Raw genomic sequence first — 23,435 nt, 5'->3', positions numbered from 1 at the left:
GAGTTTTTCCCAAGGCAGCTCCATCTCATTTACACATCTTGACACCTCTTCATACAAATCATGCCCCGTAGTTGTGCCATGCATAGGACGTAAAGCCAAAAACTCCTCTGTCACGCTTAGGTTGGAGTCCACTCCGCGGATGAAAATTGACAACTGGGCAATGTCAGAAATGTCGGTGCTCTCATCCACAGCCAAGGAATATGCAATAAAATCTTTTCCCTTTTTCACAAGCTGCTCTTTTAGATTGATGGACAACTGGTCTACTCTCTCGGCAATGGTGTTTCTGCTCAGACTCACATTTAAAAAGAGTTGCCTTTTTTCTGGGCAAACTTCGTCACAAACTTTAATCATGCAGTTTTTGATGAAATCCCCCTCCGTAAATGGCCGGGCTGATTTAGCGATCTCTTCTGCCAAAATAAAACTGGCCTTGACAGCAGCCTGGCCTTGTGATTTGGCTTTTTTGAACAGAGCCTGTCGAGATTTGAGGCCTCGTTTTAATTCCTCTGCCTTTTGTAGCCTTTGTTCCATGTCCATATTCTTGTTTTTGTCCGCGTGTTTCGTTTCATAATGTCGTCTCAGATTATACTCTTTCAGTACCGCCACACTTTCTCCACACAGAAGACACACAGGTTTTCCAGCTACCTTCGTGAACATATACTCCGACTCCCACCTTGTTTGAAACCCCCGGTTCTCAGTATCCACCTTCCGTTTTGCCATTTTTGATGGGTATCTGAAAGTTAATTTTACTGTGATGCTGACGACTGCTGTGCCAATAAATATTGAAATGAAGCAGCCTACTGCTCGGTGCGTCACCTTTGCATTGTGGGAAATGTAGTATTGGTGCGTGTAAAAGATCTGCGGGCTGCCGGCTTGCTGCGGGCCGGTTCTAATAATAAATCAAGATCATCCCAGGGGCCGTAAAAAACCTTCTTGCGGGCCGGATGTGGCCCGCGGGCCTTGACTCTGACATATGTGATCTAGAGGAAGAGTAGAAGTTCAATTCATGTTTGTTTGTATGCCTTCAGAACGAGGTTCTTATTCTCAAACACCCATTTTACCTCACTTGGACTTCTCATTACCCCACTTGGCCTTCTCATTACCCCACTTGGCCTTCTCATTACCCCACTTGGCCTTCTCATTACCCCACTTGGCCTTCTCATTACCCCACTTGGCCTTCTCATTACCCCACTTGGCCTTCTCATTACCTCACTCGGCCTTCTCATTACCCCACTTGGCCTTCTCATTACCCCACTTGGCCTTCTCATTACCCCACTTGGCCTTCTCATTACCCCACTTGGCCTTCTCATTACCCCACTTGGACTTCTCATTACCCCACTTGGCCTTCTCATTACCTCACTTGGCCTTCTCATTACCCCACTTGGCCGTCTCATTACCTCACTTGGCCTTCTCATTACCCCACTTGGCCGTCTCATTACCCCACTTGGCCTTCTCATTACCCCACTTGGCCTTCTCATTACCCCACTTGGCCTTCTCATTACCCCACTTGGACTTCTCATTACCCCACTTGGCCTTCTCATTACCCCACTTGGCCTTCTCATTACCCCACTTGGCCTTCTCATTACCCCACTTGGCCTTCTCATTACCCCACTTGGCCTTCTCATTACCCCACTTGGCCTTCTCATTACCCCACTTGGCCTTCTCATTACCCCACTTGGCCGTCTCATTACCCCACTTGGCCTTCTCATTACCTCACTTGGCCTTCTCATTACCCCACTTGGCCTTCTCATTACCCCACTTGGCCTTCTCATTACCCCACTTGGCCTTCTCATTACCCCACTTGGCCTTCTCATTACCCCACTTGGCCTTCTCATTACCCCACTTGGCCTTCTCATTACCCCACTTGGCCGTCTCATTACCCCACTTGGCCTTCTCATTACCTCACTTGGCCTTCTCATTACCCCACTTGGCCTTCTCATTACCCCACTTGGCCTTCTCATTACCCCACTTGGCCTTCTCATTACCCCACTTGGCCTTCTCATTACCCCACTTGGACTTCTCATTACCCCACTTGGACTTCTCATTACCCACTTGGCCTTCTCATTACCCCACTTGGCCGTCTCATTACCCCACTTGGACTTCTCATTACCCCACTTGGCCTTCTCATTACCCCACTTGGCCTTCTCATTACCAAAATGGCTAAAAAGCTCAAATTGGGAAAAAGTCCGATTTTATTTTATAGTTTCATTTGACATATTTTCAGTGTTATGTTTAACTTAGGCCTTTTCATTAGGATAGCAATGTAAAAAAATATTAGAAAATGTTTTGTTTATTACTTTTTTGGACTGTTACGGTAATTATAATTTTGTGGAAAGGATGGTAAAATGCGTAGTATTTGGCCCAAAAACATAATGATAATAATTACAAAATATATAGTACAGATTCTAATCTCAGTGATCCAAGAGGTGAAAAATGACACTTGAGAATTTTGGGGTCAAATGTCAGTTTTGTGTTGTTATGTTGTTGTATGTCAAACAGGAAGTGATGTATTAGTGTCTCAGGGTTGTGTTCATTAGGCATCAAACTGACTGAAAGAGGGAGGGACTATGTGAAGTTGTCCAGAAATAAATTATATTTTATTTCATTGCATAATGTTTTCAATAGTTTTCCCTTGCATGTGGTAATGAATCCAACCCTGGTTCCAGCTTTTCCAGGCTGGAGGATCTGCCGTCAGAGCAGTGGAACCACGCTACAGTGAGGAACGCCCTCAAAGAGCTACTGAAGGAGATGAATCAGAGTTCCCTGGCCAAGGAGTGCCCTCTCTCTCAGGTAGCAGCTTATGTCATGTCATGCAACTTAGTCTCTGGCTTAGGTTGTACTGCATTGTATTAGCCTTATAGTGGTGGGGAATCATGTGCCAAGGAGTGTCCTCTCTCTCTGGTAGCATCTTATGTCATCTTATGTCATGTCATGCAACTTAGTCTCTGGCTTAGGTTGTACTGCATTGTATTAGCCTTATAGTGGTGGGGAATAATGTGCCAAGGAGGGCCCTCTCTCTCTGGTAGCAGCTTATGTCATCTTATGTCATGTCATGTTATGTATCTTAGTCTCTGGCTTAGATTGTTTTTCATTAGCTGCAGGAGGTGGTGTGCTTTTCTTACATGGGGTTCAAATGACACATGATTTCCTGTATACAGATTCCAAAACAACAACGCAGATCTGTTTTCTACAGTATGTGACATGTTGTGGTGTTCCAGTCCATACAGTATGTGACTGTGTTGTGGTGTTCCAGTCTATACAGTATGTAACTGTGTTGTGGTGTTCCAGTCTATACAGTATGTAACTGTGTTGTGGTGTTCCAGTCTATACAGTATGTAACTGTGTTGTGGTGTTCCAGTCCATACAGTATGTAACTGTGTTGTGGTGTTCCAGTCCACAGTATGTAACTGTGTTGAGGTGTTCCAATCTATACAGTATGTGACTGTGTTGTGGTGTTCCAGTCCACAGTATGTAACTGTGTTGTGGTGTTCCAGTCTATACAGTATGTGACTGTGTTGTGGTGTTCCAGTCTATACAGTATGTGACTGTGTTGTGGTGTTCCAGTCTATACAGTATGTGACTGTGTTGTGGTGTTCCAGTCTATACAGTATTTAACTGTGTTGTGGTGTTCCAGTCCATACAGTATGTGACATGTTGTGGTGTTCCAGTCTATACAGTATGTAACTGTGTTGTGGTGTTCCAGTCTATACAGTATGTGACTGTGTTGTGGTGTTCCAGTCTATACAGTATGTGACTGTGTTGTGGTGTTCCAGTCTATACAGTATGTAACTGTGTTGTGGTGTTCCAGTCTATACAGTATGTGACTGTGTTGTGGTGTTCCAGTCTATACAGTATGTAACTGTGTTGTGGTGCTCCAGGTCCTTATAGGTCTAGTATTACACAGTACACATTCACTAAAACATACACTATATTCTCTCTCTCTCTCTCTCTCTCTCTCTCTCTCTCTCGCTCTCTCTCTCTCTCTCTCTCATCAGAGTATGATCTCTGCCATAGTCAACAGCTCATACTATGCCAACGTGTCCACCTCCAAGTGCCAGGAGTTTGGCCGCTGGTACAAGAAGTACAAAAGGATTCAAGGTGAGGTGTGTCCCCTCTTGGCTCCTGTAGCCTCACACACCCCACATGGACAATAATATGTCAGTAGCACCTTCCACTATAACATTGCCTGTCATTGGCTGGGATCCTAACTGTAAGTCCTTGAGCTGACCCAAGTGTCGGGCCCTTCTTTCAGCAGACAGTTATCAACAGACTGTTGATACAGTCCCAAAACATTTTGCAGGTCAGCTGTCAAGTTTTCAAGATATTGGACATTCAAGAAGCAAACTGTCATCTGCCACATCATGATGATGATGCGTTTTGCAAGTGACAGTTTGGTTCTTAAAAGTCCAATATCTTGAAAACTTGACTGCTGACATGCAAACCATTTTGGGACTGTATTAACAGTGGACTAATGATTTTCTTTAAGTGGGTTAACTAAACTGCAAAATCCCCCCGAGAAAACCCCCCAAATGATTGTCATTTTGGACATTATGTTCTGCTGACCAGCAGGGATCACTGTGTTTGTTAGAGTCAGACAGTAGCTTCAATCCTGAGATTAACCTGTACAGCAGCAATAGTACTGATAATTAAGGGGGCATTAGAGAGACAGATCTATAGAGACCCCACCATGATACATGGTATTAGAGACAGCTCTATAGAGACTAGAGACCCCACCATGATACATGGTATTAGAGACAGCTCTATAGAGACCCCACCATGATACATGGTATTAGAGACAGCTCTATAGAGACTAGAGACCCCACCATGATACATGGTATTAGAGACAGCTCTATAGAGACCCCACCATGATGCATGGTATTAGAGACAGCTCTATAGAGACCCCACCATGATGCATGGTATTAGAGACAGCTCTATAGAGACCCCACCATGATCCATGGTATTAGAGACAGCTCTATAGAGACTAGAGACCCCAGCATGATGCATGGTATTAGAGACAGCTCTATAGAGACTAGAGACCCCAGCATGATACATGGTATTAGAGACAGCTCTATAGAGACTAGAGACCCCACCATGATACATGTTATTAGAGACAGCTCTATAGAGACCCCACCATGATGCATGGTATTAGAGACAGCTCTATAGAGACCCCACCATGATACATGGTATTAGAGACAGCTCTATAGAGACTAGAGACCCCACCATGATGCATGGTATTAGAGACAGCTCTATAGAGACTAGAGACCCCACCATGATACATGGTATTAGAGACAGCTCTATAGAGACCCCACCATGATACATGGTATTAGAGACAGCTCTATAGAGACCCCACCATGATGCATGGTATTAGAGACAGCTCTATAGAGTCTAGAGACCCCACCACGATACATGGTATTAGAGACAGCTCTATAGAGACACCACCATGATGCATGGTATTAGAGACAGTTCTATAGAGACCCCACCATGATACATGGTATTAGAGACAGCTCTATAGAGACCCCACCATGATGCATGGTATTAGAGACAGTTCTATAGAGACTAGAGACCCCACCATGATGCATGGTATTAGAGACAGCTCTATAGAGACCCCACCATGATACATGATATTAGAGACAGTTCTATAGAGACTAGAGACCCCACCATGATGCATGGTATTAGAGACAGTTCTATAGAGACTAGAGACCCCACCATGATGCATGGTATTAGAGACAGCTCTATAGAGACCCCACCATGATACATGGTATTAGAGACAGCTCTATAGAGACCCCAGCATGATGCAAGGTATTAGAGACAGTTCTATAGAGACTAGAGACTCCACCATGATACATGGTATTAGAGACAGCTCTATAGAGTCTAGAGACCCCACCATGATACATGGTATTAGAGACAGCTCTATAGAGACTAGAGACCCCACCATGATGCATGATATTAGAGACAGCTCTATAGAGACTAGAGACCACAGCATGATACATGGTATTAGAGACAGCTCTATAGAGACTAGAGACTCCACCATGATACATGGTATTAGAGACAGCTCTATAGAGACTAGAGACTCCACCATGATACATGGTATTAGAGACAGCTCTATAGAGACTAGAGACCCCAGCATGATACATGGTATTAGAGACAGCTCTATAGAGACTAGAGACTCCACCATGGTACATGGTATTAGAGACAGATCTATAGAGACTAGAGACTCCACCATGATACATGGTATTAGAGACAGCTCTATAGAGACTAGAGACTCCACCATGACACATGGTATTAGAGACAGCTCTATAGAGACCCCACCATGATGCATGGTATTAGAGACAGCTCTATAGAGACTAGAGACTCCACCATGATGCATGGTATTAGAGACAGCTCTATAGAGACTAGAGACCCCACCATGATGCATGGTATTAGAGACAGCTCTATAGAGACCCCAGCATGATGCATGGTATTAGAGACAGCTCTATAGAGACCCCAGCATGATACATGGTTTACATAATATTTTAATGTCACCCTTAATATAGCAGAGAAAACCAAACACTGTCAGCCTCTAATCAGATGCAGCCGCTTGCCACTCCACACTGGGAGATCCCCTTACACACACACTCAGGGAAACGACACACACACACACACACACACACACACACACACACACATACACACATACACACATACACACATACACACACACACACTCAGGGAAACGTCACACACAAACACACACACTCAGGGAAAAGTCACACACACACACGCAGGGAAACGTCACACACACGCAGGGGCACGGGCACACACACACACACACACACACACACACACACACACACACACACACACACACACACACACACACACACACACACACACACACACACACACACACACACACACACAGGGGCATGGCACACACATGCAGGGAAACGTCTCACACACACACACACACACACACACACACACACACACACACACACACACACACACACACACACACACACACACACACAGGGGCATGGCACACACACGCGCAACACATACAGAGTGCATGCACACACATGGATTTACACACACTTGTACCTCATAGCAGACCATGTACCCTCTCCTTACGCTCTCCTCCCTGTTTAACACTGTCATTCCAACATGGAGGCAGATCAAAGTTGACACCAGACCACAAACACAGGGAGAAGTGGGAGAGGAGATAAATGGTGCCTGTGGTCTGACAGGGGAGGGGGGAGGGGGGAGGGAGGAGGGGGATCAGGTTCCTTACAGCCCATAGTATTAGTTCTGTTCTGTTCTGCTCTGCGGCCCCAAAAGACAAACACACTGCAGCCCTCCAGATGTTGTAAAATGGGGAATGGGACATTCCCATTGGATTAGCGTAGTCACCTCAGAATCTGATTGGAGGATCTACTTGTCAGTCTTCGGACCTTCTGTTGATGTCAATTGCATGGCTGGATGGATGGATAAATACATGGATAAAATGTAGTTGAATGCTGTGTATCCTACCTACTGTGCTGTACTGTACTGTATACGTGTATTGGTTTGTTAACCAGTCTGATATATAGCATGTGACTTCACTACAGGTGAATACCTGGAGAAGATGTGGTCAGGACTGGATAAACCTGATATTAAAGGTGAGTTGGAAAGAACGGCCATTACCAGAATATATATATATATATATATAGTATCTGAACAGTATATAGATGGTATTGAGATCTCTTCAGACCTCCTCTCACCACCATGTCTGTTTGTATCTGCAGTGGAGAGGGACAGCATGTCAGACGTATGTGGCCTGGGACAGCGCCCCCCCTCTCACCTGACCCCACCAACCCAGCTTGGAGGGTTACCCCTCAAGGTTGGACTAGGGGACCCCCAAACTCCCAGCCAGCAACAGGCCCTCCCCCACCTGTCTCAGCAGCACTCACCCCATGCCCAGCACCACCACAGCCCACCGCCCAGAGGCCAGGCGCCCCCTCCCGGTCCTCCGGCCTCCCTCCAACCCTTACTGGGCCCGGGCGGTCTCCTCTCCCCCCAGCTCAGCCCTCAGATGGTCAGGCAACAACTGGCCATGGCCCACCTCATCAACCAGCAGCTAGCTGTTAGCCGCCTGCTAGCCCACCAGCACGGTCCGCAGGCCCTCCACCAGCAGCAGCACCAACAGTTCCTCAACCACCCACCCATCCCGCGCTCCTGCAAAGCCCCAGGAGGCCTCAGCGATCCTGGGATGAATCCGTCGGCCGTGGAGGTCTGTCCGGACATCTACCATCAGGTCAGAGAGGAGCTGAAGAGGGCCAGCGTCTCTCAGGCTGTGTTCGCCAGGGTGGCCTTCAACCGCACACAGGTGAGACATCTACCTCCACTTCCATTTCTAAGCATTTCTAACCTCCACTTAAGTTGAAGTTTCACTTAATCTCCCATTGACATCAATACATCAATGCGGGTCTGACTTTTTCAGGTTCTTTGGTCCACAGCACTAAAAGATCCGGAGCCCCCGATGCTTCTGCACATGTTTATAGTCTCTACTTTACACACAGAGAACAGGCTACTCCGTGAACAGGCTACTCAGAGAACAGGCTACTCCGAGAACAGGCTGCTCAGTGAACAGGCTACTCAGAGAACAGGCTACACCGAGAACAGGCTGCTCAGTGAACAGGCTACTCAGAGAACAGGCTACTCCGAGAACAGGCTGCTCAGTGAACAGGCTACTCCGAGAACAGACGGCTCAGTGAACAGGCTACTCAGAGAACAGGCTACTCAGAGAACAGGCTACTCAGAGAACAGGCTACTCAGAGAACAGGCTACTTAGAGAACAGGCTACTCCGAGTTCAGGCTACTCCGAGAACAGGCTGCTCAGTGAACAGGCTACTCTGAGAACAGGCTGCTCAGTGAACAGGCTACTCAGTGAACAGGCTACTCAGAGAACAGGCTACTCAGAGAACAGGCTACTCAGAGAACAGGCTACTCAGAGAACAGGCTGCTCAGTGAACAGGCTACTCCGAGAACAGGCTACTCAGAGAACAGGCTGCTCAGTGAACAGGCTACTCCTAGAACAGGCTGCTCAGTGAACAGGCTACTCAGTGAACAGGCTACTCAGAGAACAGGCTACTCAGAGAACAGGCTACTCAGAGAACAGGCTACTCAGAGAACAGGCTGCTCAGTGAACAGGCTACTCCGAGAACAGGCTACTCAGAGAACAGGCTGCTCAGTGAACAGGCTACTTAGTGAACAGGCTACTCCGAGAACAGGCTACACAGGCCAATGGTTCTGGTGTTGTTTAATAAAGTTAGATCAAAGCAGAATCAATGTCTGCCAGATCACATAATGATCACAGTATTCTACATTTCATAAACCAATATAATAGCCTAGTATAACTTTATTGGAAGACAAAAAACAACAGCAAATTGTTTTCTCATGTGGCCAAAACTCAACAACGCGCGCCACTGGGCAAAATACACAGGTGGGATGCCTGCAGTTTGTTAGCACCATCTGCTCCAAGATTCGTTCACTCAGTCACACTGTAGGATACTTCTAAACAACACTGTAGGATACTTCTAAACAACACTGTAGGCTACTTCTAAACAACACCGTAGGATACTTCTAAACAACTCTGTAGGCTACTTCTAAACAACACTGTAGGCTACTTCTAAACAACACTGTAGGATACTTCTAAACAACACTGTAGGCTACTTCTAAACAACACTGTAGGATACTTCTAAATAACTCTGTAGGCTACTTCTAAACAACACTGTAGGCTACTTCTAAACAAATCTGTAGGCTACTTCTAAACAACACTGTAGGCTACTTTTAAACAAATCTGTAGGCTACTTCTAAACAACACCGTAGGCTACTTCTAAACAACACTGTAGGCTACTTTTAAACAACACTGTAGACTACTTCTAAACAACACTGTAGGCTACTTCTAAACAACACTGTAGGCTACCTCTGACAACACTGTAGGCTACTTCTAAACAACACTGTAGGCTACTTCTAAACAACACCTTAGGCTACTTCTAAACAACTCTGTAGGATACTTCTAAACAACACCGTAGGCTACTTCTAAACAACTCTGTAGGCTAATTCTAAACAACACTGTAGGATACTTCTAAACAACTCTGTAGACTACTTCTAAACAACACTGTAGGATACTTCTAAACAACACTGTAGGATACTTCTAAACAACACTGTAGGCTACGTCTAAACAACACTGTAGGATACTTCTAAACAACACTTTAGGCTACTTCTAAACAACACCGTAGGCTACTTCTAAACAACACTGTAGGCTACTTCTAAACAACACTGTAGGCTACTTCTAAACAACACTTTAGGCTACTTCTAAACAACACTGTAGGCTACTTCTAAACAACACTGTAGGCTACTTCTAAACAACACTTTAGGATACTTTTAAACAACACTTTAGGCTACTTCTAAACAACACTGTAGGCTAATTCTAAACAACACTTTAGGCTACTTCTAAACAACACTTTAGGCTACTTCTAAACAACACTGTAGGCTACTTCTAAACAACACTGTAGGCTACTTCTAAACAACACTTTAGGATACTTCTAAACAACACAGTATACTACTTCTAAACAACACTGTATCACTCATCACTGAGACTGAGATCAAATGGTTACTATGTAGAATGATGCTGCATGGATGTTTCACCGGTAAAACTTGAATAATTATCATGCACTATTTAAATGCAGTGTTGTTTTTGTCTTCCAGTGAAGTTATACTAGGCTATTATATTGAGTTCTGTAATGTAGAATACTGTGATCGTTCTGGGATCTTGCCGACATTGATTCAGCTTTGATCTAACTTTATTAAACAACAGCGTTCGCCAGAGTAGCTGATACACACGTGGTCTGCACATGCGCAGAAGCTTCTGGGAGCTATGGATCTTTGTGAGTGCAATGGACTACATATCCAGAAAAAGTGGGATCCACGGCCATTACTGTGATCACTGTAGCTTTTAAAGGGTCTCAGAGTTGGTTTGTCATCAGTGGAGACCTGTCTTAATATGAGTGTTCTGAAAGCTGAATATAACTCCACTACACTGATACTGACTGTTGAGAAAGCCCAATACACTGACATAGGGACATTCCTACCTAAAGAGAGTAGAGTAGTGTAGAGTAGAGTAGAGTAGTGTGTGAGAGAGAGAGAGAGAGAGAGAGAGAGAGAGAGAGAGAGAGAGAGAGAGAGAGAGAGAGAGAGAGAGAGAGAGAGAGAGAGAGAGAGAGAGAGAGAGAGAGAGAGAGAGAGAGAGAGAGAGAGAGAGAGAGAGAGAGAGAGAGAGAGAGAGAGAGAGAGAGAGAGATGTAATGAGAGAATTAGAGTATGAAAGGTTACTTGGAGGGTCCTTGCTAAGAGACCTGACATTTGCGCGCGTGTTTGTGTCTCAGGGCCTGCTGTCTGAGATCCTTCGTAAAGAGGAGGACCCTCGCCAGGCCTCCCAGTCACTCCTGGTCAACCTCAAAGCTATGCAGAACTTCCTGAACCTCCACGAGAGCGAACGCGACCACATTTACCAGGAGGAGCGTGAACGCAGCATGAACCCCAACCTCAACCTAGGCAACCAGACCCCAACCAATCAGAACTCCAGCTCCACTGGCCAGCGACTCACACAGGTACACGTACATACCCAGGTGTCCTCATGTACGTTGAATAGGAACACTAGGGAAGAGCCACATCAGACACACTTCTACAACCACACCCCTGCCAGTACACTAACAGGTACACACTGTAGCCACATCAGACACACATCTACAACCACACCTGGGTTTAAATAGTATTCATATTTCCTCTCTAATACTTTGAGCATTTGATTGAGCCTACATGAAGTGCCAGGGTGGGTGGGGTTTGCACTTTTGGGATTGTTGCATTGGTTGCATTGCGTCTGGAAATCTCAATGAAGTGAAGTTTAAGTATTTGAAAGAAAATAAATACTATTCGAGCCCAGGTCTGGCTACAACCCACATCACACACAGAAACACCCCTGCCAGTACACTAACAGGTAAACACTGTAGTCTCATCACACACAGAAACACCACTGCCAGTACACTAACAGGTAAACACTGTAGTCTCATCACACACAGACACACCCCTGCCAGTACACTAAGTAAACACTGTAGTCTCATCACACACAGAAACACCCCTGCCAGTACACTAACAGGTAAACACTGTAGTCACATCACACACAGACACACCCCTGCCAGTACACTAACAGGTAAACAAATGCAGGCAATCTCTTTAGGGACTCAGTAACCTAGACGATTAGCCAGTCTTGCTCACTAAAACCTCTCTCTTTCTTTCTCCCCCCCGCCCTCTTCTCCTCCCTGCAGCCCAAGCCCCCCCTGACCCAGGTCAGTGCTGAGCTGCCCCTGAAGATGGAGTCCCTGGTCAACATCAACATTACCTCTGGGATCTATGATGAGATCCAGCAGGAGATGAAGAGAGCCAAGGTGTCCCAGGCCCTGTTCGCCAAGGTGGCCGCCAACAAGAGCCAGGTCAGTCCACACACATACAGTATACCAGGGGTCACCAACAAGAGCCAGGTCAGTCCACACACATACAGTATACCAGGGGTCACCAACAAGAGCCAGGTCAGTCCACACACATGCAGTATACCAGGGGTCACCAACAAGAGCCAGGTCAGTCCACACACATACAGTATACCAGGGGTCACCAACAAGAGCCAGGTCAGTCCACACACATACAGTATACCAGGGGTCACCAACAAGAGCCAGGTCAGTCCACACACATGCAGTATAACAGGGGTCACCAACAAGAGCCAGGTCAGTCCACACACATACAGTATACCAGGGGTCACCAACAAGAGCCAGGTCAGTCCACACACATACAGTATACCAGGGGTCACCAACAAGAGCCAGGTCAGTCCACACACATACAGTATACCAGGGGTCACCAACAAGAGCCAGGTCAGTCCACACACATACAGTATGCCAGGGGTCACCAACAAGAGCCAGGTCAGTCCACACACATGCAGTATACCAGGGGTCACCAACAAGAGCCAGGTCAGTCCACACACATACAGTATACCAGGGGTCACCAACAAGAGCCAGGTCAGTCCACACACATACAGTATACCAGGGGTCACCAACAAGAGCCAGGTCAGTCCACACACATACAGTATACCAGGGGTCACCAACAAGAGCCAGGTCAGTCCACACACATACAGTATACCAGGGGTCACCAACAAGAGCCAGGTCAGTCCACACACATGCAGTATACCAGGGGTCACCAACAAGAGCCAGGTCAGTCCACACACATACAGTATACCAGGGGTCACCAACAAGAGCCAGGTCAGTCCACACACATACAGTATACCAGGGGTCACCAACAAGAGCCAGGTCAGTCCACACACATACAGTATACCAGGGGTCACCAACAAGAGCCAGGTCAGTCCACACACATACAGTGTACCAGGGGTCACCAACAAGAGCCAGGTCAGTCCACACACATACAGTATACCAGGGGTCACCAACAAGAGCCAGGTCAGTCCACACACATACAGTATACCAGGGGTCACCAACAAGAGCCAGGTCAGTCCACACGCATACAGTATACCAGGGGTCACCAACAAGAGCCAGGTCAGTCCACACACATACAGTGTACCAGGGGTCACCAACAAGAGCCAGGTCAGTCCACACACATACAGTATACCAGGGGTCACCAACAAGATCCAGGTCAGTCCACACACATACAGTGTACCAGGGGTCACCAACAAGAGCCAGGTCAGTCCACACACATACAGTGTACCAGGGGTCACCAACAAGAGCCAGGTCAGTCCACACACATGCAGTATACCAGGGGTCACCAACAAGAGCCAGGTCAGTCCACACACATACAGTGTACCAGGGGTCACCAACAAGAGCCAGGTCAGTCCACACACATACAGTATACCAGGGGTCACCAACAAGAGCCAGGTCAGTCCACACACATACAGTGTACCAAGGGTCACCAACAAGAGCCAGGTCAGTCCACACACATACAGTATACCAGGGGTCACCAACAAGAGCCAGGTCAGTCCACACACATACAGTGTACCAGGGGTCACCAACAAGAGCCAGGTCAGTCCACACACATACAGTATACCAGGGGTCACCAACAAGAGCCAGGTCAGTCCACACACATACAGTATACCAGGGGTCACCAACAAGAGCCAGGTCAGTCCACACACATACAGTATACCAGGGGTCACCAACAAGAGCCAGGTCAGTCCACACACATACAGTATACCAGGGGTCACCAACAAGAGCCAGGTCAGTCCACACACATACAGTATACCAGGGGTCACCAACAAGAGCCAGGTCAGTCCACACACATGCAGTATACCAGGGGTCACCAACAAGAGCCAGGTCAGTCCACACACATACAGTATACCAGGGGTCACCAACAAGAGCCAGGTCAGTCCACACACATACAGTATACCAGGGGTCACCAACAAGAGCCAGGTCAGTCCACACACATACAGTATACCAGGGGTCACCAACAAGAGCCAGGTCAGTCCACACACATACAGTGTACCAGGGGTCACCAACAAGAGCCAGGTCAGTCCACACACATACAGTATACCAGGGGTCACCAACAAGAGCCAGGTCAGTCCACACACATACAGTGTACCAGGGGTCACCAACAAGAGCCAGGTCAGTCCACACACATACAGTATACCAGGGGTCACCAACAAGAGCCAGGTCAGTCCACACACATACAGTATACCAGGGGTCACCAACAAGAGCCAGGTCAGTCCACACACATACAGTATACCAGGGGTCACCAACAAGAGCCAGGTCAGTCCACACACATACAGTGTACCAGGGGTCACCAACAAGAGCCAGGTCAGTCCACACACATACAGTATACCAGGGGTCACCAACAAGAGCCAGGTCAGTCCACACACATACAGTGTACCAGGGGTCACCAACAAGAGCCAGGTCAGTCCACACACATACAGTATACCAGGGGTCACCAACAAGAGCCAGGTCAGTCCACACACATACAGTGTACCAGGGGTCACCAACAAGAGCCAGGTCAGTCCACACACATACAGTATACCAGGGGTCACCAACAAGAGCCAGGTCAGTCCACACACATACAGTGTACCAGGGGTCACCAACAAGAGCCAGGTCAGTCCACACACATACAGTGTACCAGGGGTCACCAACAAGAGCCAGGTCAGTCCACACACATACAGTGTACCAGGGGTCACCAACAAGAGCCAGGTCAGTCCACACACACAGTGTACCAGGGGTCACCAACAAGAGCCAGGTCAGTCCACACACATACAGTATACCAGGGGTCACCAACAAGAGCCAGGTCAGTCCACACACATACAGTGTACCAGGGGTCACCAACAAGAGCCAGGTCAGTCCACACACATACAGTATACCAGGGGTCACCAACAAGAGCCAGGTCAGTCCACACACATACAGTATACCAGGGGTCACCAACAAGAGCCAGGTCAGTCCACACACATACAGTATACCAGGGGTCACCAACAAGAGCCAGGTCAGTCCACACACATACAGTATACCAGGGGTCACCAACAAGAGCCAGGTCAGTCCACACACATACAGTATACCAGGGGTCACCAACAAGAGCCAGGTCAGTCCACACACATACAGTATACCAGGGGTCACCAACAAGAGCCAGGTCAGTCCACACACATACAGTACAGTATACCAGGGGTCACCAACAAGAGCCAGGTCAGTCCACACACATACAGTATACCAGGGGTCACCAACAAGAGCCAGGTCAGTCCACACACATACAGTATACCAGGGGTCACCAACAAGAGCCAGGTCAGTCCACACACATACAGTATACCAGGGGTCACCAACAAGAGCCAGGTCAGTCCACACACATACAGTATACCAGGGGTCACCAACAAGAGCCAGGTCAGTCCACACACATACAGTATACCAGGGGTCACCAACAAGAGCCAGGTCAGTCCACACACATACAGTATACCAGGGGTCACCAACAAGAGCCAGGTCAGTCCACACACATACAGTATACCAGGGGTCACCAACAAGAGCCAGGTCAGTCCACACACATACAGTATACCAGGGGTCACCAACAAGAGCCAGGTCAGTCCACACACATACAGTATACCAGGGGTCACCAACAAGAGCCAGGTCAGTCCACACACATACAGTATACCAGGGGTCACCAACAAGAGCCAGGTCAGTCCACACACATACAGTATACCAGGGGTCACCAACAAGAGCCAGGTCAGTCCACACACATACAGTATACCAGGGGTCACCAACAAGAGCCAGGTCAGTCCACACACATACAGTATACCAGGGGTCACCAACAAGAGCCAGGTCAGTCCACACACATACAGTATACCAGGGGTCACCAACAAGAGCCAGGTCAGTCCACACACATACAGTATACCAGGGGTCACCAACAAGAGCCAGGTCAGTCCACACACATACAGTATACCAGGGGTCACCAACAAGAGCCAGGTCAGTCCACACACATACAGTATACCAGGGGTCACCAACAAGAGCCAGGTCAGTCCACACACATACAGTATACCAGGGGTCACCAACAAGAGCCAGGTCAGTCCACACACATACAGTATACCAGGGGTCACCAACAAGAGCCAGGTCAGTCCACACACATACAGTATACCAGGGGTCACCAACAAGAGCCAGGTCAGTCCACACACATACAGTATACCAGGGGTCACCAACAAGAGCCAGGTCAGTCCACACACATACAGTATACCAGGGGTCACCAACAAGAGCCAGGTCAGTCCACACACATACAGTATACCAGGGGTCACCAACAAGAGCCAGGTCAGTCCACACACATACAGTATACCAGGGGTCACCAACAAGAGCCAGGTCAGTCCACACACATACAGTATACCAGGGGTCACCAACAAGAGCCAGGTCAGTCCACACACATACAGTATACCAGGGGTCACCAACAAGAGCCAGGTCAGTCCACACACATACAGTATACCAGGGGTCACCAACAAGAGCCAGGTCAGTCCACACACACACAACAGCCAGGTCAGTCCACACACATACAGTATACCAGGGGTCACCAACAAGAGCCAGGTCAGTCCACACACATACAGTATACCAGGGGTCACCAACAAGAGCCAGGTCAGTCCACACACATACAGTATACCAGGGGTCACCAACAAGAGCCAGGTCAGTCCACACACATACAGTGTACCAGGGGTCACCAACAAGAGCCAGGTCAGTCCACACACATACAGTATACCAGGGGTCACCAACAAGAGCCAGGTCAGTCCACACACATACAGTATACCAGGGGTCACCAACAAGAGCCAGGTCAGTCCACACACATACAGTATACCAGGGGTCACCAACAAGAGCCAGGTCAGTCCACACACATACAGTATACCAGGGGTCACCAACAAGAGCCAGGTCAGTCCACACACATACAGTATACCAGGGGTCACCAACAAGAGCCAGGTCAGTCCACACACATACAGTATACCAGGGGTCACCAACAAGAGCCAGGTCAGTCCACACACATACAGTATACCAGGGGTCACCAACAAGAGCCAGGTCAGTCCACACACATACAGTATACCAGGGGTCACCAACAAGAGCCAGGTCAGTCCACACACATACAGTATACCAGGGGTCACCAACAAGAGCCAGGTCAGTCCACACACATACAGTATACCAGGGGTCACCAACAAGAGCCAGGTCAGTCCACACACATACAGTATACCAGGGGTCACCAACAAGAGCCAGGTCAGTCCACACACATACAGTATACCAGGGGTCACCAACAAGAGCCAGGTCAGTCCACACACATACAGTATACCAGGGGTCACCAACAAGAGCCAGGTCAGTCCACACACATACAGTATACCAGGGGTCACCAACAAGAGCCAGGTCAGTCCACACACATACAGTATACCAGGGGTCACCAACAAGAGCCAGGTCAGTCCACACACATACAGTATACCAGGGGTCACCAACAAGAGCCAGGTCAGTCCACACACATACAGTATACCAGGGGTCACCAACAAGAGCCAGGTCAGTCCACACACATACAGTGTACCAGGGGTCACCAACAAGAGCCAGGTCAGTCCACACACATACAGTATACCAGGGGTCACCAACAAGAGCCAGGTCAGTCCACACACATACAGTATACCAGGGGTCACCAACAAGAGCCAGGTCAGTCCACACACATACAGTGTACCAGGGGTCACCAACAAGAGCCAGGTCAGTCCACACACATACAGTATACCAGGGGTCACCAACAAGAGCCAGGTCAGTCCACACACATACAGTATACCAGGGGTCACCAACAAGAGCCAGGTCAGTCCACACACATACAGTGTACTGTATATAAGTATATCATAACAATACCGTACTCTAGTGAGAGGAGCTTAGTGGTTTTTGTTTGAAGCTACCTAGCTAAAGGTGAAATGCTGACATCCTGTGATCAGGATGCTTAGTAAAATGTGTAAATATCTGTAAACAACCGTAACACACACACACACTCATGTGCATGCCTACACATGCATGTAATGCACACAATCTCCCACACAATGGAGAATGTTATTTCTCCAGGGTTGATGAACTGTGGTGGATTTGATGGGAGGTAAGATCACATATCGGGGTATGTGGGCGGGGATGTCAAGCATGCGCTGCTTGTTTGGTACCACAGGCTGTGGTATCTGACTGTCAGGACCAATGTGGGCGTCCAGGGCCGGGTAGAGATAAAAGAAACGTCTGTCACGCCAGCCAAAGGATCTGGCTTACGTGTGTGTGTGTGTGTGTGTCTATGAGCATGTGTGTGCTGGGTTACACTGTGGGACATCATCAAAGATACTCCAAATGCCTACCCTCCTGAGTCCTCCACATCTGTTTCTGTTAGAGGGACAGAGCATGCGGGATGTGGTTGCACATGAAGGAGCCACTGGAGATAGCCATCTAGGAGAGGGAGCCACTGGAGATAGCCATCTAGGAGAGGGAGCCACTGGAGATATCCATCTAGGAGAGGGAGACACTGGAGATAGCCATCTAGGAGAGGGAGCCACTGGAGATAGCCATCTAGGAGAGGGAGCCACTGGAGATAGCCATCTAGGAGAGGGAGCCACTGGAGATAGCCATCTAGGAGAGGGAGCCACTGGAGATAGCCATCTAGGAGAGGGAGCCACTGGAGATAGCCATCTAGGAGAGGGAGCCACTGGAGATAGCCATCTAGGAGAGGGAGCCACTGGAGACTACCTCTGAGGGTTTAGAGCTTGAGGTAGTCACCTCATACAAGTACTTGGTAGTATGGCTAGACGGTACACTCTCCTTCTCTCAGCAAATATCAAAGCTGCAGGCTAAAGTTAAATCTAGACTTGGTTTCCTCTATCGTAATCGCTCCTCTTTCACCCCAGCTGCCAAACTAACCCTGATTCAGATGACCATCCTAACCATGCTAGATTACGGAGACAGACTTTATAGATCGGCAGGTAAGAGTGCCCTCGAGCAGCTAGATGTTCTTTATCAATCGGCCATCAGATTTGCCACCAATGCTCCTTATAGGACACATCACTGCACTCTACACTCCTCTATAAACTGGTCAACTCTGTATACCCGTCGCAAGACCCACTGGTTGATGCTTATTTATAAAACCCTCTTAGGCCTCACTCCCTCCTATCTGAGATATCTACTGCAGCCCTCATCCTCCACATACAACACCCGTTCTGCCAGTCACGTTCTGTTAAAGGTCCCCAAAGCACACACATCCCTGGGTCGCTACTCTTTTCAGTTTGCTGCAGCTAGCGACTGGAACGAGCTGCATCAAACACTCAAACTGAACAGTTTTATCTCCATCTCTTCATTCAAAGACTCAATCATGGACACTCTTACTGACAGTTGTGGCTGCTTTGCGTGATGTATTGTGGTCTCTACCTTTTTTCCCTTCTGTGCTGTTGTCTGTGCCCAATAATGTTTTATACCATGTTTTGTGCTGCTACCATGTTGTTTTGCTACCATGTTGTGTTGCTACCATGCTGTGCAGCTGCCATGTTGTGTTGCTACCATGTTGTTGTCATGTGGTGTTGCTACCATGCTGTGTTGTCATGTGTTGCTGCCTTGCTATGCTGTTGTCTTAGATCTCTCTTTATATAGTGTTGTCTCTCTTGTCGTGATGTGTGTTTTGTCCTATATTTATTTATGTCTATTTTTTATTTTTAATCCCAGCCCCTGTCCCCAAAGGAGGTAATTTGCCTTTCTTACGGCTGTAAGAATTTGTTCTTAACTGACTTGCCTAGTTAAATAAAGGTTAAATAAAGGTTAAATAAAAATATGAAAAAGATAGCCATCTAGGAGCCACTGGAAATGGCCATCTAGGAGAGGGGTGGCTTGGGATATGTTATGATGTCTGTGTACAGCTCATCAGAATCCTCTCGGTTTGGGTTAGTGTCAGAGACAGATGGTGATTCATCTTTGGTTCGCTGTCTTTGTATGACTGGTATTTGACAAGAGAAAATGGTTTGACCTGTGAAGTCTTTTGGTCTGAGGGTTGTACAGAGGGATCACATGATCACGGCTGGACTGAGGGTTGTACAGAGGGATCACATGATCACGGCTGGACTGAGGGTTGTACAGAGAGATCACATGATCACGGCTGGACTGAGGGTTGTACAGAGAGATCACATGATCACGGCTGGACTGAGGGTTGTACAGAGAGATCACATGATCACGGCTGGACTGAGGGTTGTACAGAGAGATCACATGATAACGGCTGGTCTGAGGGTTGTACAGAGAGATCACATGATCACGGCTGGTCTGAGGGTTGTACAGAGAGATCACATGATCACGGCTGGTCTGAGGGTTGTACAGAGAGATCACATGATTAAGGCGTGAGGATTCTTGAGGAAGACATAAATAGACTGCTGTTGTTCTGGGTGGTTTTAGATTGGACTATCTAAGAAGTGGATTATAGAATAGAAACAAATAGGTTGTGTGTGTGTGTGTTTTTTCACACACGTTAGTGTGGTGTGTGTAAACACGTGTGAGATACAGGCTTGTGTGTCTCTGTGTGTGCACCACTGCTGGTCAGGGGGTAGGGTCTCCTACAGGCCTGGCTCTGTGAGGGGTCATGGCTCAGTGACCCCTTCTGGCAATGGCCCTCTCCGGAGAGACGGCTGGAGGGAGGGAGAGAAGGAGCCCTGATCAGGTTATGAACACTGGGTGCTGGAGGAGGCTGTGTACAAACAACAGCTGGTGTTAGTGCCTGGGCCAGTCTAGCAGAGATAATCACATCTCTCTCTCAGCACCACATCACTTTCATCTGGAACTTGTCTTTTGCTTGTTTTCCCCCAACCTGTTCTTTCATGTCTCTACCCCTCTCCATCCCCTTGTCCTGTCTCTCTTTCTCCATTTCCTCTCTCACTCTAGTGCTGTATGTTAAATGACCCGTCATCCCTCCCTCTCTGTCAGGGCTGGCTGTGTGAGCTGCTGCGTTGGAAGGAGAACCCCAGCCCAGACAACCGGACTCTGTGGGAGAACCTGTGTACCATTAGAAGGTTCCTGACCCTGTCCCAGGCTGAGAGGGACATGGTGTATGAAGAGGAGTCCAAGCACCACTACAGTGAGAGGCTTCACACTGTCCTCCACATGTCTCCAGAAACACAGGTGAGACTCCACTGTCCTCCACATGTCTCCATCACCCCAGGTGAGACCACTGTCCTCCACATGTCTCCAGAAACACAGGTGAGAGACTCCACTGTCCTCCACATGTCTCCAGAAACCCCGGTGAGAGACTCCACTGTCCTCCACATGTCTCCAGAAACACAGGTGAGACTCCACTGTCCTCCACATGTCTCCATCACCCCAGGTGAGACCACTACCCTCCACATGTCTCCAGAAACCCCGGTGAGAGACTCCACTGTCCTCCACATGTCTCCAGAAACACAGGTGAGAGACTCCACTGTCCTCCACATGTCTCCAGAAACCCCGGTGAGAGACTCCACTGTCCTCCACATGTCTCCAGAAACACAGGTGAGACTCCACTGTCCTCCACATGTCTCCATCACCCCAGGTGAGACCACTACCCTCCACATGTCTCCAGAAACCCCGGTGAGAGACTCCACTGTCCTCCACATGTCTCCAGAAACACAGGTGAGAGACTCCACTGTCCTCCACATGTCTCCAGAAACCCAGGTGAGAGGCCCGAGAGGAGAGGTGTCACCCCTGGCAAATACCTCACCGGTATACAGCTTGGAGCCCCCCCCCCCCCCCTCCTGAATTACATATTGGACACAATTGCAGCAGAAACTACAAACATAGAGTGTTCCCACAAAAAGCAAAGACACTTCACCTCAGTCCCTCAAAACAATTGTAGACAGATGTGAGGGACTTACAGTTGACCAGAAGTAGAAGTGTATGTTGTGTGCTGTTCAGTTTAACCAGAAGCTTGTTGTATGTTAGAAGGACACTTGTCTGGAAGGGCCTGAACCAGTCCATCTTTCTATTCTCTCTCTCTTTCTTCTTTTAATAATTAAGCATCTTGGGAAGGATGTTGTGGTCACACCATGAACACATTCCTTCACTGCTCTCCTAGAATGTCTGGGACCAAAGCAGGGACATAAATCTGCAGCCTCATCTTCACTGATGGCGCCTAGCGAGGAGAGAGAGAAGGGAAGCAGGAAAGGGGAAGGAGAGAGGGGGTGGATGGTAGGAGAAGTGGTAATGTTACCCGTAAGGTAATGGCGAGAGAGAACAAGGGAGAGAGAGAGATAGGCAGAGAGATCAAGATGAGAGTGACAGAAAGACAGACAGACAGACAGACAGACAGACAGACAGACAGACAGACAGACAGACAGACAGACAGACAGACAGAGTTAGAGAGTTGATGAATGGATAAGAGAGAGAATGGTGATGTTGATCTCTCTGTAGGCACCATAAAGATCCTATAAAATGGTAGATATCATTCTGTGGTAAACACTGGCAGCTCCAGGCAGACTGGGTGGTCCTGTAGATGTGTCTATCTCAGCATTACATGGGTCTGCTTTCTGCTGCTGCTGTCATTCTGGATGCTTTGCTCTTATCCCCATGGGTCTCCCTCCCTCTGACCCAGACCCCCACCATGTCTGTACTGTACCCTTCCACACACCCCCGGGCTCCACCACACACCACACATGTGTCCCAGCTGTGCTACACACACACACACACACACACACACACACACACACACACACACACACACACACACACACACACACACACACACACACACACACACACACACACACACACACACACACACACTAATTTAAGAACACACACTCTCACTCACAAACATACTGACAATAAATGACTCATAACAGCCCTCTCTGGTGTAGAGTGGAGGTGAAGTCATGCAGAAAGCTGACTTCTAATCATGACATATTAATTAGTATGTTAGCA

General features: G+C 48.0%; 2 protein-coding genes across 2 annotated transcripts in view; both read left to right on the top strand.

The window, feature by feature from the left end:
• Positions 1 to 23,435, top strand: part of LOC139372956 (general transcription factor II-I repeat domain-containing protein 2-like) — a 979,173-nt gene that overhangs the window by 448,976 nt on the left and 506,762 nt on the right. The window lies entirely within an intron of this gene.
• Positions 1 to 23,435, top strand: part of LOC139373946 (DNA-binding protein SATB2-like) — a 34,659-nt gene that overhangs the window by 6,239 nt on the left and 4,985 nt on the right. Inside the window, exons 3-9 of the mRNA XM_071115029.1 lie at positions 2,664 to 2,787; positions 3,993 to 4,095; positions 7,584 to 7,634; positions 7,761 to 8,341; positions 11,403 to 11,627; positions 12,342 to 12,506; positions 21,468 to 21,662. Coding sequence (XP_070971130.1) covers positions 2,664 to 2,787; positions 3,993 to 4,095; positions 7,584 to 7,634; positions 7,761 to 8,341; positions 11,403 to 11,627; positions 12,342 to 12,506; positions 21,468 to 21,662 — 1,444 coding nt within the window. The remainder of the gene's footprint in view (positions 1 to 2,663; positions 2,788 to 3,992; positions 4,096 to 7,583; positions 7,635 to 7,760; positions 8,342 to 11,402; positions 11,628 to 12,341; positions 12,507 to 21,467; positions 21,663 to 23,435) is intronic.

Source organism: Oncorhynchus clarkii, chromosome 18, assembly GCF_045791955.1.
Source record: "Oncorhynchus clarkii lewisi isolate Uvic-CL-2024 chromosome 18, UVic_Ocla_1.0, whole genome shotgun sequence".
NCBI lineage: Eukaryota > Metazoa > Chordata > Actinopteri > Salmoniformes > Salmonidae > Oncorhynchus > Oncorhynchus clarkii.
The sequence above is the reverse complement of the archived record's forward strand: the minus strand, read 5'-3'. Positions and strand labels throughout refer to the sequence as shown.